The sequence below is a fragment of the Haliotis asinina genome, chromosome 7, assembly GCF_037392515.1.
Source record: "Haliotis asinina isolate JCU_RB_2024 chromosome 7, JCU_Hal_asi_v2, whole genome shotgun sequence".
NCBI lineage: Eukaryota > Metazoa > Mollusca > Gastropoda > Lepetellida > Haliotidae > Haliotis > Haliotis asinina.
The window spans coordinates 57,802,729-57,822,500 of NC_090286.1; the positions used below are offsets into that span (position 1 = coordinate 57,802,729).

General features: G+C 42.2%; 1 protein-coding gene across 1 annotated transcript; it reads left to right on the forward strand.

Annotated features, from left to right (window-relative positions):
• Window positions 1-124: 124 nt before the first annotated feature.
• On the forward strand, window positions 125-17,749 carry LOC137291805 (amiloride-sensitive sodium channel subunit beta-like). Its single transcript, XM_067823337.1, has 14 exons — window positions 125-363; window positions 7,260-7,673; window positions 7,761-7,959; window positions 9,528-9,714; window positions 10,314-10,394; window positions 11,114-11,205; window positions 11,702-11,865; window positions 13,570-13,659; window positions 13,866-13,992; window positions 14,474-14,555; window positions 14,941-14,998; window positions 15,233-15,315; window positions 15,832-15,907; window positions 16,592-17,749. Exons 1-14 carry the CDS (start codon window positions 301-303, stop codon window positions 16,856-16,858), a joined length of 1,983 nt encoding a protein of 660 aa, XP_067679438.1. The 5' UTR covers window positions 125-300; the 3' UTR covers window positions 16,859-17,749.
• The last annotated feature ends 2,023 nt before the right edge of the window (window positions 17,750-19,772 follow it).

A 19,772-nucleotide genomic window follows, 5' to 3' on the forward strand; every position in this document is an offset into this window, starting at 1 on the left:
ACCCACAATCAGTCACCGTCACGGTCTGATTGCGTCTTGCAGAGATAAATTGTTCGATATAATGGGTATGTATAAGTATAAGCACACAGCCTCGCCGAAAATTGAATAGTAGCTGCGTCACCTCCCGATTGCAAGAGTCACATGACCGTCGAATTACAGAGCGTGTCGTGGGAGAGTATTTCAGCATCGTCATGGACTTTCTGACGGTGTGTCAACAAGGAGGTGACGCTTTTTAGATATTGCTACTTGGAGGTGACATCCAACTTAACATACCGAGACTACATTCATCTTCACGCACATATGGATTCATACAGAGTCCCGTACACAGACCGGAGGTTCTACGATGACATGGCAATGTCACAGGTATCTCTGATTACTTTCACTTTTTGTTTGAATCATCCCCATTTATTAGTTACCAGTAGAAAACTGTCACCATAGAGTGATTACACGATGTTATTTAGAAAGTGGTCAAATGCAACATATGTTATATTTGGGATTTCGCTTTCTTAGTAAAGTACAAATTCTAGTACTTTTTTGGTTGAGTCCCATCCGGTGCGGGATCGAATCCCGGATTGGACTCAACCGAAAAAGTACTAATATGACATATGATGTCACCATAGAGGAAAATGTACCCAATCTCCCATGTCCGTCCATTTGTGGGGATCCCTTGAGAATACGGTTTTTTTACGTTTTTTTTTTTATTCACCCAAATTTGTCTCACTGTGGTGATGCCGAGAAAAAAGATCCCCTGTAACCTCTGTAGGGATCCCAGGACAGAGACGGCCCCAAGCTTCCCCAGCACATTTTGGGAATTCGTTGCATGTTCTTCCTCAAAGTGGAGATCAGTTGCAAATAGGTACAAAATCCCCTGTGCTAGATTAATTGAATTACTCTATTTTGTATCACACTTCTCTCTACCCTCTTTCTCCACCCTGTCCCCACCCTGTCTTTCTCCTTTGCCCCTCGCCATTCGTCATTCTTCTTCCCCTCTCTCTCTATCGATCTGTCTGTCTATCTATCTATCTATCTACCTACCTATCTCCGTTCCTCAATGCCTCCCCTTAACCTTTTCCCATCAGCTTGCCCAATTTATCGCTCGTCTTACTGTCCGTTTCCTTCACCATATCCCAGATCACCTGTACTTTACAGGCTTCTTCGTTACTTACCATATCTTATTATGTCTCTCAGTGCATTCTTTGTACCTCTCTCAATAACCCCTATTCACTTGAACCTACATATTATGACGTATGAATTATAGTAGTGGTAGACTTTCAAAAACATCATTCTGTTAACACTGCCTCTGAACCAGCCAGGCGTGTCCTGGTGTGACGAACAGCCTGCTGATGACATTCCTCGACTTGGGCTTTGACAACCTTTATCGAACAAGCACTCAGCCATAAAACTAGTAAACAACTGTAGATGTTCACATACTGTTAACTTCACCTCAACCATATATAGTTCATATCAACTAACTGTATGCAGAGATATATTGATAGGTCATACCTCAACTATACGGTTCATATCAACCAGCTGTAGGGCGGATACACTGATGTCATACCTCAACCTTATAGTTCATATGAACCAGCTGTAGGGTGGATATACTGATGTCATACCTCAACCATATAGTTCATATGAACCAGCTGTAGGGCGGATACACTGATGTCATACCTCAACCATATAGTTCATATGAACCAGCTGTAGGGCGGATACACTGATGTCATACCTCAACCATATAGTTCATATCAACCAGCTGTAGGGCGGATACACTGATGTCATACCTCAACAATATAGTTCATATCAACCAGCTGTAGGGCGGATACACTGATGTCATACCTCAACAATATAGTTCATATGAACCAGCTGTAGGGTGGATATACTGATGTCATACCTCAACCATATAGTTCATATCAACCAGCTGTAGGGTGGATATACTGATGTCATACCTCAACCATATAGTTCATATGAACCAGCTGTAGGGCGGATATACTGATGTCATACCTCAACCATATAGTTCATATGAACCAGCTGTAGGGCGGATATACTGATGTCATACCTCAACCATATAGTTCATTTGAACCAGCTGTAGGGCGGATACACTGATGTCATACCTCAACCATATAGTTCATTTGAACCAGCTGTAGGGCGGATACACTGATGTCATACCTCAACCATATAGTTCATATGAACCAGCTGTAGGGTGGATACACTGATGTCATACCTCAACCATATAGTTCATATGAACCAGCTGTAGGGTGGATACACTGATGTCATACCTCAACCATATAGTTCATATCAACCAGCTGTAGGGTGGATATACTGATGTCACACCTCAACCATATAGTTCATATGAACCAGCTGTAGGGCGGATACACTGATGTCATACCTCAACCATATAGTTCATATGAACCAGCTGTAGGGCGGATACACTGATGTCATACCTCAACCATATAGTTCATATGAACCAGCTGTAGGGCGGATACACTGATGTCATACCTCAACCATATAGTTCATATGAACCAGCTGTAGGGTGGATACACTGATGTCATACCTCAACCATATAGTTCATATGAACCAGCTGTAGGGCGGATATACTGATGTCATACCTCAAATCAGTCAGTGATATTTGGATGTGTTGGCAGATCAGTTGTTAAAGATACTGACGTACAGTTGAAAGTACACATGCACGTCATGTTATAATGAAAACCAACGGTGAATCTACGTGTTTCGTTGATAGAGGAAATGTTTGAAGTATTTCGAAATCGTCCAGCCTGAGTTAATCGAAACTTGTAGAGTTCCAGTTGCAGGTTTATACTAACTTGTACACTAACATATCAAAAGTGCGAAATCGGTGTGCCTCATAACAGAAGGTAATATCCTAAATATGTGAATATCATTTGACGAATTGACATGTGTTTAAAACGAACAGCATAGTAAACGGGTTTGTGCACTTATTTCGTGCCCATATATTCTTTTTTATACTTTTATGACAATGGGATTTATTCCTTCCTGGAGGTAAACCTTTCCATGCGCGAGTATGAGCACCGTGCCCTAGTTGTAAACGACACGCACTGTTTCACAAAAAAAGTAGGACGATTGGAAAATCATAACTTACAGTCTAACTGCGCCGGAATTTTTTATATACCTGCCCGACATTGACAGGTTACAAAATCGACAACAGTTTCAGACGTTCAGATATGTCGGCGGTCATAGGTCGGCCATTCAAGTTAAATATCATTTATTTCTTCACCGTGGTATGAATTGACACCTGAAAATCAGCTCTTCTTTTGATGGTCAACAGCTCTCCGGGCTTATCTTTACTTACCTTGAATAGATGTAAACATGCACATTATGAATGGGTGTACATGCAAATATACCATGCATGCAGTCTTCATCGCAGGCCATGAAAGTATATCATTATGATCGGAACGAAATACTCAATTTGAAGAGAAAACCTTCACATGCTTTATTTAGGATATTGGATTATGAGGCTTTTATTCATGCCTTCGTTGTGGTGTTTGGTTCTGTACGTAGGGTTTTGGTCAAAAATTAGTTGAACTTAAGCAGCGCGACTCAAGAGAGTTTTTTTCTGCCTTCAACCCTGCCCCTGATCGAAATTCAGCAAGTGAGTGTTCAAATTTGCCAATGTTCACCCCGCAGAAAATGGGTATCCGGGGGAATAAGTCGCGTTACTATAACCTTCTAATCATTCACAGGCATTTAGGGTACCAGTTATCGGGGTAATAATAATGAGATTGTGTATTTTATACAAGTGACTTGTAGAAGGAAATGGCTCATTATATCTTACATATTTGACAGATAAATAGGCAGCAGAGGAGCTTCGGTATCACCAGAGGATCATTAGGTAAATAAATATGTGCAAAAGTACACAATAAAATTCTGTCATGGAGAGACTCCACATTAATCCCTCCCCGACCTCCAGAATAGATTGGCATATAGAAACGACTGAGAGTGGAACAAAGGTGGTGGGCTCTATTATCAAACATTATCCTTCTGGTCAGGAGGGCAAGACTCTGGACATCCACAGGAATGGGTAAGGACTTGAACAGAAAACGTATTGGTGGCTTTGACCCTGTTTCGAGCATTTAGCTCTGAGCTCCAGATTTTCTTAAAGCGAGATTCGTACTCGACCCGAAGTTTGTCTTGAATCTGAGAATTCTGGGGCTTGTCTTGAACTTGCATTCCAAGATAGGCGTAGGCCTGATCTTCCACAAGATGCTCAATAACTCCTCCTCCTTGTAACTGTAACCGATCCATCATTTGTTTCTTTGCCATGGTTCGAATAAAGAATATTACATTTGACGGGTCAAAATGTCATGCCAACATCATTCCCTTATTGCAAGACTTGGCTGTGCCAGTTGGCCTTCAGGGCCTGCTGCCGCCTGCAATCGTTAATATCTACAGGCCCTGAATGAAATCTGCAGGCCCTTTTTGTTTAAGTTAAACTGTATACAGTTTCACACTGTTTCTACAAACTCACTTAGCGACGTTTTTATTTGTTTATGACTGGTGCTGACATTCCTGTGCGCACAGCACTGAAATACCAGTGAAAATGTACGTTATCTAACCTGATGGACGATTCCCGAACGAAAATATAGACAATGATTATCGGAAAGATCCCAGTTAAATAAAGAAACTATATGTGAAAATGCCAGCCCGATATAGCATCAACCGGCGTTGGGACACTTCATCCGTGCATGATGATGAGTAGAAAGATAATAGAGGAAAAATCCAGGCGATCCGAAAAATTAACTTGCATATTTTTTGGTCCAAATTGTTTGGCTCGACTCTATCAAGTGGAATGACGCTCACATGACAATAATTAATGGATATGGAAACACATGATGGATTTTCCCTTCACACATATTAGAATCAACCAATTGTCACAAACGGTAGCGTCAAAACTTTGCTTGTTTTCTTGATAAATATTCGCGTCCCTGGGGCAGTTGTCAGTACGATTACCAACTGAATGTAACTGAGGGAGATCAGTCAGTATGTTTCAACAGATGGATGAAGTACAGTAGTGTTTATGCGTGAAGCGTCCCGGTCGCTATGGCAACTGCATCTGATATATACCTGTACTTTAACAACACATTATGACTATTGACCAGATAAAAGGTAACCCTGCTAGCTACTATCGACGTTTCTTTAGCAACAAATGACTAAAAGGCTTAATTGTAAGATATTCTGCTCCATGTTTTCAAAAAAATACAATGCATCACAAAGTTAGACAATTCCACAGTCACTCATGCGAACACTTCCGATACATACACTGTATTTACTTAATTTTATGGATAATGCATTAATGATGATATCGTGATGTTGCCATCCCTATGAACGATGTTAGTGACAAAATTAATGATGGCAGAGCGCATATGACCGCGTCCTGAATAATCACAGTGCATCCCTTACCTGTAGAGGTTTATAGGTTTAAAGTTGAGAGCGGAAAGCTACGGAGCGCTATGGCTGCAGTAAAGACTCCCTCGGGAGCGTAGTGGTCGTGGTTTTCGCGGCTCCGGAAAACGTGGCTATCGTCAGATGCTAAACAGGGATGTGGCTGCACTCGTGCTGGGCAGCCATGAATATTTATCGTTAACACAATATTTTTGGCTGAATATATATATATTATACATATATATAAACATGCTTCATCACAGTGACGTAATCACTACATCACATCACAAGAGATCGCTTTTTAGGTTTCGTAAATTTTGTACACGTATTTGCGGGTCCGAGGAAAACATGTAACTAGTCGATCCAATAAATAAACATCAAATCGTATCTGGACAATTGAACAAAATCTACTAATAATGATGCCAAAATGTAGAATATAGAAACACGTGACACAGATTTACCGAGACGCATACTGGGTTGTTAAATAAAGCAGACGGAAACGTTAATCAACTGGTACAAATATTTGATCAACTAATGTACTGATATTATTGTCTGAAGGATTAGGTGAAACTGGTTAATGTTCAACGTTTGTTAACATAATATGAAAAGAAATCTGAGTAAAAGGTTTTTATCAGATTATTACTGTTGAAACAAAGGCACACCAGATAAGTCGTCACGTCTGTTTGTTATGGTTGCTATCCGTTTGTAATTATGCATCTAAGTAGATTCTGTAGGCAAATCCCACCATCCCATTGAGGTCAATCAACACCTGAAACTAATGCGTCACGTGACTCGATGATTTCACCGAGTGTTGTTACCGCACGATACGTCACATGACCTGAAGTAGGTGGCGTTTATAAGGAAGACGATTGTATTGTAATACAAACGCAGTTGCGTGTGTCATGGACAGCACTGCCTGGGGACAGAAGGTAGCGCGGCGTCTCAGTACATCAGTGAGTACCTCTGTCTGTCTGGTTACAATATCAACATGCAGTCTTCCTTCAGCAATACTGTGTGATAACCAGAAGTGTTGTTGCAAGCTAAATGATGTCATCCGTTATCAATATTGTGGTATATCACGTATTGTTTTCGGAAAATTAAATGTTATAATATCTTCCGATGTCGGTACTATAGCAGTACACATATTGTTGTACCAAATTACATGTCATCCCTTATCAATACTGTGGCATACCACGTATTGATGTCGGTAAATTGAATGTTATCTTCCGATGTCGGTACTTATAGCAGTACACGTATTGTTGTCGCAAACAAAATGGTATCATCCGTTATCAATACTGTGGCATAACACGCATTGCTGTCGCTGTTTATGACATGTCATCATCTGTTACTTTGTTGTGTATGTGTAAACATGCTGCATGACAGTAGCAAATAGTAGCTAAGAAAACAGTGTTCAAAGCCTGACAAACTTCAGATTCAAACCTTGTCATTAGGATTAGGTTTCGTAACATTATTTATATCAAAATATTACACCTCACAGTATCTCAAGAAGGGATTGTGAACGGTTCCTCGAATATATTTTGCCTGATAAATTATATAAAACTCGAATATTTATGTTGTTGTACCGGACGAGGCGGGAATAAGGACCAAATGTCAACGTTTGAAATTCCCAAACACGTCCAGCTGAATCTCACTTCTCGAGTATATTTGTACAATTTATTTTGATTGTAATCTGATTGTTACCAATGCTGTCAAAATTGTCTGCAGAGTTGTAGGATCACAAATACGTGTTTCTTTATGTTTTTCGTTTTGGAAACTGTTATTTCTAGAATGCAGTCTACTTTGCTCTTGATGATATGGTTCCTTTTTCATTTGGCTGTGTGTTGCAGATGTCCGGTTCTTACGATCCCCACTACAAGATGCCCAAATCAGAGCCCACCGAACCGGAAGAGCGCCAGAAGAAAACGGCCAAGTCTGTTGCCGCTGAGTTTGCAGATATGACATCTATGATGGGAATCAACTATATCCATCACTCCCGGAGGCTGTGGGCCAAGGGTATTTGGCTCATTATCGTCCTCGGAGGATGTGGCGCCATGATCTTCCACCTCACCTACCTCAGTAGGGTGTTCTTTCTTTATCCAATTCAGACGAAACTTGAGCTAGGTTTCGACAGCTTGGCATTTCCAGCAGTGACTGTGTGTAACATTAACCCCATCCGGGTCTCCAAGCTGGCAGAAGCCGGCCCTGTGCTACAGAACCTGATGCAGAAAACAAACACTACCAACCTCATTCGGTTCATCAACGTGAGTGTGACATCCAAAATACATTTTCGTGCTTTGTATTGATGTAGTTTGGGCCTTTATTAAAGCAGGTGTATATTGTTTTCCCAGAACACTAATTCAGCTGCAGCACAACCTGCAAATGGCAGTCCCCAGGCATCAGGGACAGGAAGTACCGCAGCATCAGGAGCCGGAAGTACCACACCGTCAGGATCCGGAAGTACCCGAGCATCAGGTCCCGGCAGTACCCCAGCGTCAGGACCCGGAAGTACCCCAGCGTCAGGACCCGGAAGCAGCCCTCGGCCACCAAGTAAGTAAAGATCTTGAAAACTGTGTCTCAAAGTAAATGCCAAATATATACATGACGTAAAAGAGGTAAAGCGATTTCCATGATTATAAGAAGTGTCTTTATTTCGACAAATGTATAAGCACAATGGTCATGAATGTCTCTCAGGTAGTAATGATAATGGGCTTTCGCGAACGCGAGAACGTATCCTGACATACCACTGCCACTCATCATAAACAGAGGTATAAAGCTAATCTTTAAAACATATCATGAACATATGATACAAGTTTAGATATGGACAAGCTGTGTACGCCTATCTACCATGAACACTTTGAATATCTGAGGATGTTAAAACATACTATCTATTCTCGGCCAGTCAGATCGGAAGTACTATACACTCACGTACAAAAAAGAACGTTCCCAAAATAAATATTGTTATTCTTGTCTAAGCGGCCATGTACGTGAATTACGGTTGGGAACACACAACACACATTAACATTAAATGTGAAGGAAAAGCACCTGCTACATGTCTTATGCGGTGAAATGACTTTGAGCGCCAAAGCTTCCCGCACGTGCAGAAAGTACCTGCTTTCAATCTGTATATAAAACACGAGCTGAACTGTTCTCTCTTATCACTCATACCCGTATGGCCAACAAAACATGCCTCGATTAACATCTGAGCAAAGAGAACGAGCAGTTGGTACGCTTGGGGTGGGAGCCACGTACTCTCATGTTGCAATAATCATCGGCTTTACAAAACGAACAGGACAGTAGACAAGCCAAGGAGCGGAAGCCAACCAAACAACCTCCCCACCACACCTCGGAAGACCACCAACTGTGACGTCATGAGCGGTGAAAAGTCTTGGGCATCGAGTCAGCAGATGGACAGTAACCACACGTCTTCGTGTATATGGTATCCGTGCCTGCGCTGACGCGTGAACAACAACGTCGTAGATTGGAATGTTCGTCAGTAGAAGCAACGAATTTAGGGTCGATGTTTTTTTTCACAAATGAAAGCAGGTTCTAAATTAACAGAGGTGATGGTCGGGTATGTGACTGAGCAACTATGGGACCAACTCTGACGTCGCATCCGAAAGCGTTTACCGCCTCCGTTGACCAGGAATGCGTTGATTCAGACCCTGCAGGGACATTGTCCACATTGTCCTCTCTGTGCGACGTCGTGTTGAGGCATGCCTTAACGCCGGAGATGGTCACACGTGTTACTAGAGATGTTCCTGTCTTTCGGAAATTTTTATGCTGCGATGTGGATGTTGGCATGTGCCCGAAACTAAGCGATCAACCGTCGTTTGTAAACGTAGCCTATAAACACGTTGAATCAAACCTGATCGCTACGATAGCCTTCCGAATTGTAAAATATAAAAAAAATTATTGATACATACTTATTGTGTTTGTCACTGTTGTTTGAGAGAGAATAATATATTTGGGGAAATTCCTTTTGCACGCGAGTGTACGTTGATGCTAAACTACGACATGGAAACATTGTACACATTGTAGGACTATGCATACATCTAGTTTACCAAGTCCCCAGAGGGTGTTACCATGTGGTACCATATGTTACCATGTTTTCACAGTTGGATCCGGAAACCGAAGACGTAAACGTTATTTGGACGAATTTCAAGTAAACATTACAAACTCCTACGTCAACATCTCTGACACCATCAATAAAGACTTCAACGACCAATGGCAAAACGAATCGCCTAGAACGACAGAATCTGAAATTGAGCATGAATTTGAAGACCTCTACAGCAAGGTACCAAGGTAACGAACCAAACGAACCCCTGCCACTAACTTCGATTCTCTCTCTGAATACTGAATTCTCTGTTACCCTGATAGAGCTAAACCTGTTGAGTCCTTATCTAAATAATGTGTCCACAGCATTCCCCACAGCCATCAATGTCTTCTACCCTCAACAGAATATCTCCTTTACCCACTAGAGAGACTGACTTCTCCTTCTGTCAATACTATATTTCCTGTACTGACTACAGACCTGACTGTCTTATATTTCCTTTATTCGCCACACATCTGAACGTCTCCTTCTCTCAATACAAAATTCCCTTTACTCACTACAGACCTGAACGTCTTGCTTTCTAAATATTATTGCTCCTTTTTTCGCTACGGACCTGAACGTCTCCTTCTGTCCATGCAATGTTTCCATTACTCAATACATACTTTAACATCTCGTTTTCTGAATACTATATTTCATTTATTTGCTACAGACATGAACGTCTTCCTCTCTCAATACAATATTCCCGTTACTCACTACAGACATTAAATTTTGTTGTCAATACAATATTCCCTTTATTCCTCTCAGGCCTAAACGTCTCGTTTTCTGAATACAATATTTCCTTTCGCTACAGAGCTACACGTATCAAACTTGGACACCAACTGAGGAATTTTGTGGTGAAGAGTTCCTTTGCCGGAAGAACAGTTCGAAACAAGTAGGTTCGATCACCGAAATAGCAACAGACTAGAGTTTTGGGTTATGACTCGCTTTTGACCTTATAAGGGACCTTATAACATTTACTACTTCTCCAAACGATCAAACGCACCGACAGCACTTACTGCATTCTAAGTACACTTTTTGTATGACGCCACACTGCATTGACATAACGACGTAACGATGCCTGTCAGGTGTCATTGCTTCGTGCAGTCTCCTACAGTAAATTTCACCGTAGTACTACGTTTCTCGGTTGCAGTTGCGTCACCTACCAAACATCATTGCTGAAAATATTACGCCAACTTCTCGACACGTTTCAGTTCGAATCACAAAAACAGTGACACGACCATGTTCGCTACCAAAGCCTATGTACGTACGTTGCAGGGGCGGATACAACTTTTTAAGAAAGGGGATGGGAGGGAGGTGCACGCTCACCTCTGTGTTTTCTGTCTTGATTAATCGCATTTGGGTATTAAATTTGGCGTCTTAGAAAAGAATTAGAGTTAGCTAAATCACCCCCCACCCCCACCCCCTATGTATGGTATAATAAAGTGTGTTTGGAAAATGCCATGTGAAACGATTTTCAAGGTGTAATCATTAATTCTTGAAAGGGTGTGCGATATATTATGTTATTATATATTATGTTATTATATATTATGTTATTATATATTATGTTATTATATATTATGTTAAGCACATGAAGTGTGGTATGGTTTTCAGCAATTACATGATACACCACTCCATGACCTACGGGAACTGTTACACCCTGGAGTACCCGGACTTCATCAGTCGGAAGAGTGGACCTGATGACGGTGGGTAGCATTATAGTTAAGGGCAGGTGCGCAGTTTATATAGTTACCAGTAACCGGAAAAGTGGTCCTGAAGACGTTGAGTAACATCAGCTAATGACTGGTGCACACGTCATATTTACCACTAACCGGAAAAGTGGTCCTGAAGACGTTGAATAACATATATTTTAGTTAATAGCTCACACAGAGGTCATAGTTACCAGTAACCGGAGGAGTCGACCTGATGACAGTGAGTAACATTAGTTAATGGCTGACACACAGGCCACAGAATTCGGAAGTGTCATTTTGGACAATGTATCCAGATTGTCATTCGATGTCAATATTTTGTCATGTCATGTGAATAATAATATCATGTGTTTAGATATAAAGATGACGGCTAAGTGAGTGAGGCACCTGTAATGCGTGCCTGTATAAAGTTGACTGCCTAACTACCACACCCACCACTTGTGTAAGTTTAATAGTGAGAGTATGTTTCGTGACTCTAAATATTCTGCTCCAGGTGTAGAGATGGTGTTGTTCCTGGAGAACTACGAATATCTACGTGGCTGGACAAACGGCAATGGAGCTCACCTTGTTGTTCACGACAAGAGCACCGTGCCTCTTCTTGAACAGAACGGGGTTGCAATATCAGGGGGAACAGAGACGTTCATTGGCCTCAAGAGGGTAATCACCATTAGCCTATATACCTCAACATCAACTTCCAAAACATCCATAAACTACTTGTAAATACAGAGTTCCGAAATAGGCATTGTGTGTGCGTGTGTGTGTATCTTTGTGAGCGTGTTTCTGTGGGGTTTGCTTTTCATTTGCAATTGGTGTGTGTGTCTGTCTGTGAGTGTGTCTGTGTCTGTGTGGGGTGGGTGGGTAGGGGTGTGTGTGTGTCGGGGGGGGGGGGAGGAGGGGGAAGTCCGCAGAGGCTAACGTCCATTATTATAGACATCAGCATTAATTAAGCACCACCGATTTTCATGCAATAAGATTGTGTAACACAACACAATGGTCATAGGAAACCAATAACATGGTTATAATTTCGTTAACTGAACCATCTAAAGTGTCAATCCATCAACTACCAACACTGCTCATGCTGGAAATCAAACGCCGAATGCGCATCACTGGAATCCTCTGCCATTTTCATGAAGAGCTTGGGCTAATTCCTTTAGATTTTGAACATTATTTGGATCCCTTACTTGAACCTGACGCCCCAGATGGCCCCATAAATGCTAAATTGGGTTGAGATCAGGGCTTCTCGCAGACCAAGGTAATCTGTCAGCTGCGTTGTTCTGCAAGTATGCGATAACAGCTCTGGAACGATGGGACCTAGCATTATCTTCCATAAATACTGGCCGGGTTGGTTATCAAAATGCTGGACAACAGCACCTTACAGTACTTCCTGTTGGTATCTCTGACCACAGACCACAATGGTGATAAAATTCAGCTTACAGTCATAGGAGATACACCCCCACCGCATTACAGAGCCACCGCCAAAGGGTTCAGCTGCATGGATGATCCGCTGTTGATAAGCCTCAATACTTCTCCAAACTCGCCAACGACCATCAGTAACACGAAGAAGAAAACGGCTTTCATCGGACCAATGGATCCTGCGCCATCTCCTCAGATTCTGATTTTGCCGTTGATTACACCACTCCAAACCTTGAGCCTTGTGTCTATCAGTGAGTAAGGGGCGTTTGATTGGACGACATGCACGGAGTCCAGCGGACCTGAGCCTCCTTCGGATAATGCTGGTTGAGAGACGAACACCCACTCTCCTTTGTTCTCTGAGATCTTTGGCATTGGTCACGGGCCTGCGTTTCTCTAGCCGAACTAGGGCGCGGTCATCCCCGAGGAGTGGTCTTTCTCGGCCTTCCTCATCGTGCACGATCCCTTACGTAACCAGTGGCCACATCTTTCCTTACAAGGCGACTAATGACGGTGTAATTGATATTCATTCTGGACCCAATGCTGCGACAGGACAAACCAGCTTCAAGCATACCAATAATCTGCCATCTGGTATTTTCAGAAAACCTACGCCTCGCCATGTCGAAAAAGGTTCAATTTCAGCACTGTTCGCTTATTGATGCGTCGATAAGAAAGCAATGAGGATACTTCATTTCACCTTTCTATACCCCTCAGTCGCTTTTACCATGACAGAACTTTAGCATGAAAAGCATGCATTTGAGGCAGCACGTGAATTTCATGCTAACTGCATGTGTATTTAGATATAACTGGTTGACTTCTCTGTTTTGATCCCTTTTTGTTACAATCGACAATTATTTTTGGTGGTGCTTCCTTAATGTTCATGTGCATATTTATACCTGAAGTTACTGTACGTCCGTATCATGTTCACGCTACAACACGTACTATGTACAGATAAACATCCAACGCCTCGGTCGGCCCTATGGATACTGTGATGACGGAGTACAGTTCAAGAGGGACTTCAACCTCACATATACGCGACAGGTGAGATGACTGATCCCCACAAAAGTCATCATTAATATCATAAGCTTGTAAAAATTAACCATTGTGCTATCAAACCATTAGTGGTAGGACAGTGATGTCATTAAATCAGGAAGCAGGTATCAGAGTCTGAGAATAATTAATATCCCCAAATGTTGTTACCTTCCTCGAGAATGCTTCATCTCGCACCTGCTGTGTGCATGTTGCAGGCGTGTCAAGATTACTGCCTCGTGCGCTTGATCGTGAAGGAATGTGGATGCTATGACGGTCGCGAGGGGGACATGAACAGGATATTTCGCCTGTCGGATGCCCACAGTGACTGCAAGAGTCAGACAGGTAAAACTGATCTGTGCGGATCCTGCCCAGGCAGTCCATCAGGTGAAAGCATGGGCAAATACGCTAGAAATGACCATAATCACTATAGTAAGTTCAACGGTCATTTGTCCACTATGGTAACAGGAAATTCGTCTTGTGTGAATGAAGTAGATTATTGTCCTCAAACAGAGGAAACCATGATGGCGGCAGTGCATTGTTTTCACACAGAGAAACTCGTGAAGGCTCTAGTGTATTGTCCTTAGACTGAGGGATCTACATCCGAATCAGTGTAGTGTTCTCAAACAACAGGGCCAGTATACAACGTAGTCCATTGTCCTTTGACCGAAGGATCTACATCGGAGGTAGTGTATTGTTCTCAAACATGATGGTCTGTATACGGGGAAAGGCATTAAGTTATGGGCAAAGTATGTTCTGTAAACATTTCTTCATGATTGTTTCTTTCTAAGAAATGCTCTGACACCCAATATGATTACTGACACAGAGCTTCAGTGCATGGTCAGGGTAAAGAGGAAGTTCGAGTTTGGCCAATACTCAGCGGACTGCGTGTGTTACAGTCCTTGCACGTGAGTACTCATTTTCCCTTTGTTTACATACCATCGGTATTCACATTCTGTCAAAAACACATACAACATCTGTTTCTTGACCTGGACAGTTAACCTATGTACTCACTGTCGCCACTGTCGATTTTATATCGGTCACCAAACACTCCGTGTCTACTTTTGGAAACCATTCTTGACATTTCCAAAAATGTTTGAATCTCTTTTTTAACTGTTTAAATGTTTTGTATCTATGGCAAGAATCACAATGAAAATCTGTTTATATAATTTCACTCACCTTCTCAACTTATTCTGTGAAGAATGTCAGCCAATCTGCGCCCATTCGTATGAGGCGTCAGCCGGTGTGAAATAGTTCTGACGATTGACAATCTTCCATGTCACCCTCTTTCAGCGAATCGACGTTCGTTAAAAGCATCTCGAGCCGACAATGGCCGTCCATGGAATATGGGGTAAGGGTTCGTCAATTCCATCCAGCAGGGTCCATCTTAATATAGGTTTCCATTCAGGAACACCAACGTCTTCATATACTGTGTGACCTTTACGTAATAAGCTATCCTCCCTCAGGTTTACAAAACACCTTGAATGTGTATACTGTTGACCCAGATCCGAAAGTATCCCACTCGCGACCCCAGCTGCAAGTTTGTCCAGCTACCAGATGTTGATTCCACGTTCCTCTGTTTCAGCAAGTGCTGGTGGAGGCGATATGTGCTCGGGCGGATCCGGAGCAATGCATGAAACTACGGCGATATGATGGGTACCAGCTGTCGTAAGTTCAACGTTGTCCAAACTATTGTTATAGAAAAATAACACACCGTCATACAATAACAAGAAAATCATAACTGTGCTTCATGTAAAGTGGGGTGTATACTGTCATTGAAAAAATGTATCTCAAATCATGACAATGTACAATGTTTTATCAAATATAAAACCCATATCTGTTGACGTGCCCTACAAGAGGGATGTCATATTTGATGACAGGGAATAGATGTCACACTTGTTGACAGCTGATGCTAGCTGATAAATTTAGCTTTTACGTCCCATTTAGCAATATTCCAGCAATATCACGGCGTCGAACATCAGAAATGGGCTTCACACATAGTATCCATGTGCGGAATCGAACTCGGGCCTGATCGAGAATGTTGTAATAAGTAGGCTACCCCACCGCCTCTCGTGCATTACAGCGGTTACTACGAGTGAGTGAGTGAGTGGTGACTCCTTTTTCAGCAATATTGCAGTTATGTTACACACTGGTGCTGTTACTAAGATCTTACTTGTTTTACAGACAAAACTTTATAAAACTCAACATATACTACGAAGATCTCAACTACGAAAACATCACGGAGGAAGCGGATTATGCGGTAAGCGTTTATGTGGAACTTACTTTCATTGTTTGGTGTGGCGAAATGAGAACGACCTTGATGGTATGTTGAAAAAGCAGGTCATTCACATTCTTACACGTATTAATTATATTATCGACGAAATCAGTGGCATACACTTTGCGGTCCCTGCACAACGAGTGCCCGCATGTTATATAGTCCCTGAAGGGCATCACGTCCTGGTTATTTCGGTCTAGTCCGGATAGTGTTGGTAATCTCCATAGTCATAATTATCACAGTACTCATTGTCATATCGGTAGTGTAGGTAATTTTGTAGAGTTAGTAATCGCGTTTTCGTAATTGCGATAGCTTTTGTTTTATGTCGGGAGTCTATAGGTAATCTACTTACGGTTAGTTCAGTAATCTCAATAGTCTTTGTTATGCCGGTAATATTAGTAATCTCCATAGAGTTAGTATTGTCCATACCTTTAGTAATATCGGTATTCTCATAGAGGTTGGTGTGCGTAAATCATCAAGTCGAAAGGTTAGGGGGAAACGTTTTTCACGGGACTTTTTTTTCTGGGGAGAGGTGGGGTTCCGTACCCATGCTACAACCCCCCTGGTTCCACCCCTGAGTAAACCGATGATACAGAGTTAGATTTGGCCAGATTTTCCTGTCACAGAATTTTGCATTACATGTTTGTGAAGTGTTTACTTTACTTTCAGGATGCTCAGTTCTTGTCCGACATCGGCGGGACGCTAGGGTTGTGGATTGGCTTGTCTGTCATCAGTCTCTTTGAGATCGGACAGTTTTTCGGGGAGCTCATTGGCGTTTGCTGCTCCAGAAAGGGCAACACAGATTCCCGGAAAACGACACCACGCTCACGCAGTGAGCCACCTGTTGACAGACCACGTTACCCAGACTATCAACCTCGCTCTGAGTACGCGCGTAAGCAAAATGACGACTACCTTGGGAGCTATGGCTACAAGTAGCACCCAACCCAGACGTGTTCGGATGCCACCTTAAAACCTTCAGCCCAAATATTGTTTTACAGATTTAGTTACGAATGGTTACTGTGGGACTCGATTTTCAACACGACTGCAATATGAAACTCATTTCCCTCTGTGATAATGCTGGAATCGTGACGTACGAACAAACACACTCACTGACGCAAACATTTCTTGGGTAAGATTCTGGTTTTATGCCCTAGTTGAAGATTTTATTCAACTTCCTCTAATAATGGTGGTACTCATTGTTCCTGGTGCCTTCACACAGCGACTATGTGATCGAAGGAATGTGAGCACCGGGAATATTCTTCATCTAACTCAAAGTCTTATGGCTTTCGGTGTTTGTTATTTCGGGAGTACGGAGTGGGAGTGTGAACTTGGGAGAGTTACTTTGAGGTCATGGCATTTTCTTGTGCAACCATATTGTGTGATTCTCTCTAGCTGCATGCATGACATGCCCATATCAGTGACAAGCAAAACCACTAGTGCAATAAATAATGGACGCAAACAGACCAATGTATCGGTGTTTTAACCTGTTTATGTAGTTTCACAGTTGTATTGTTTGTTCCAAGTACTAGCAATTTAAATAATATCAGAACGTACAGTCAGGCGCTCCCACGCGTGAAATTCAGTGTGAGTGCAACATACGACCACGACTAAAACGAGTGGCTAATATTGTAGGTACACCCACCCAACGGATCTACACCACACACAGAGAGGATCTGGGGTACGTTGACGAAAGACTTATGCTTTAAAACGATTGTATTTCAGCAATCAAGTTCACTTTACTCATTTTCAAATATATTTAACACATTCTGTTCATTTATCGATTTTTGACGATGCTTATGATGCTAAATAAACTTTCTGTCTTTCACATTCTGTATTTTTCACTTCAACCTTGCACCAGTAACATCTCTTAAAATGGCCAACAGCATGTCAGTTACTACATGAGTTACCTCCCTTCCATTAAGATAACGCTGCCTGTTCCACCTCCGCTGATGGACTCCTATTACATTAAGCCAACTTGTAAAGAACATGTGCGATATCGATGCATATAAAAACGTACTTAGTTTCGCAGTTACAATTCCTTCCTAGGATATATCAATATATAAACCCATTTAACCATCTGTAATGTCATCGATTTTTCAGAATTGCTCTTTTAATGAAGTAATAGTTTTTATCGTGACCTGCCTTTTCGAAAGATGGCAACAATAATCGATAAATCGTCTAATTACTCTCATTTCTCATCGACATTATGATAAAACTGATCACAACTTAATATTTGATAAATGACTGGACAGCCCATTACCTTGTCCCTTCAGCTTGTCGTGTAGGATATCTCAAGTCGTAATTATGGCTGCGCTCGCTTTTGATGGCTTATCCGTTGTGTATCAGCCGTCACTCCCAATCAATACACGGAGCGACTGGAGCCTGCGATTATCCACATTTATCTAATTTCATGAATTTGGAGAAAGCGTTTTGCTGATCTTTATGGTGTTATTTCTGACTGCGCGTACTCGCTTCAGAACACGTCGGGTACGCCTGAATGACACGTCCTCTTGGGCTCGTCACCTCTGGATACCGTCAGCAACTTTGACCAGCAACTACGATGCATGTTTGAACCAGTCTACGGTCCGTTTCCTGATCGGGGCCCAGAGAGGATTCTAGATATATATCTTGAAATGTCCAACAACTGAAATGTGAAAATCGTCAACCTGACGTGTATTGTACCCCTGTTACAATCTCAGTATATACACCCGTGCAGATCCTGGTTAGAACTGGTGATCAGTAACCAATGCATGTCGGGCGTAAGAGGGGACTAACGGGGTACCCTGATAGGCTTGCACACTTGATGATAGCCAGCCAGACTGCGTATATTAATGCTAATTCTACATTCATGCATTTCTTTTTGTGATTGAAGTTCTTGTGTTTCAGAATAACTGACGGTAATTTGCAAGGTTAGGCAGTGTACAGTATCTACCCGTTGACGACTTTTCAGTGTCCACCTGGTGACATTGTATCACCCTCTCTGTCTGGTGTCTGATGATGCCGCGGGGACAGAGATTGATGTTTCCTCGTCCAACTGCTGACGCTGTCACTTTGTCTACTTGTTATCATGTCTGTTGGTGTTTCCACGTCCATCCTTTTCAGGCTCTTTGTCCATTTCCTATTTACCCTTTACAAAATTACACCACCAAGACACGTACGTGCGAGAATGGTATTATGATAACCTTGAAAAGCCTTCTAAATTGATTATATCAAAACCATCCATTACGTATGATACAGACACGGTCTACATGTTTATGTGTTGATCCGGGTGTCAGTCTAAATGCCGGGGCTTATCCAAATGGAACCGCTGCCGTACCTTTCATTTTGATTTCATTTGGGAAAACGGCGCAGTTGCCATTTTGCACGTTATATGCTTACATCGGTTACCAAGAACGACCTTCTCGTCTCTACAGAGTGATACTTTGTCTCTCCGAGATGTCATGTAAGAGTCTCTTGCAGGCACCTCACCACACTTAAATACATTGTATTCCTCACTGTCTCACTGACTAACCGACAGAGTCATACTCCCAATGCGCCAACATTTAACTGCGGTACTTGTTGTTACCTTCCTTAGCAATCGACCTCTAGGGGTGGAACGAAGGACTGGTCGACTCTGAGACAGTATTGTGCGGTAGAGTAACCTCTTTTGTAAAGTGTAGCGTGTTATATCACAATTATAAACAAGGACGTAGATGCGGTTATCGTTTCAACCGTCCATCTTTCAGTTCAGTTTTTTTGCATGTCACGATGGTGAAGATTCGGACTGCCCCGTTAGAAAGGTGTGTCTGCATCCCCGATCAGCTACGGATGACGGAGCAGTTTTACCTTTTATATACCAACTTCTACCATC

Bases quoted from the DNA above. Each gene is read 5' to 3' on its own strand.
- LOC137291805 (XM_067823337.1), top strand. From the start codon at position 301: ATGGATTCATACAGAGTCCCGTACACAGACCGGAGGTTCTACGATGAC. The intron at 7,960-9,527 runs GTAAGTAAAGAT...ATGTTTTCACAG, and splicing joins AAGCAGCCCTCGGCCACCAA to TTGGATCCGGAAACCGAAGA. The intron at 9,715-10,313 runs GTAACGAACCAA...CTTTCGCTACAG, and splicing joins CTCTACAGCAAGGTACCAAG to AGCTACACGTATCAAACTTG.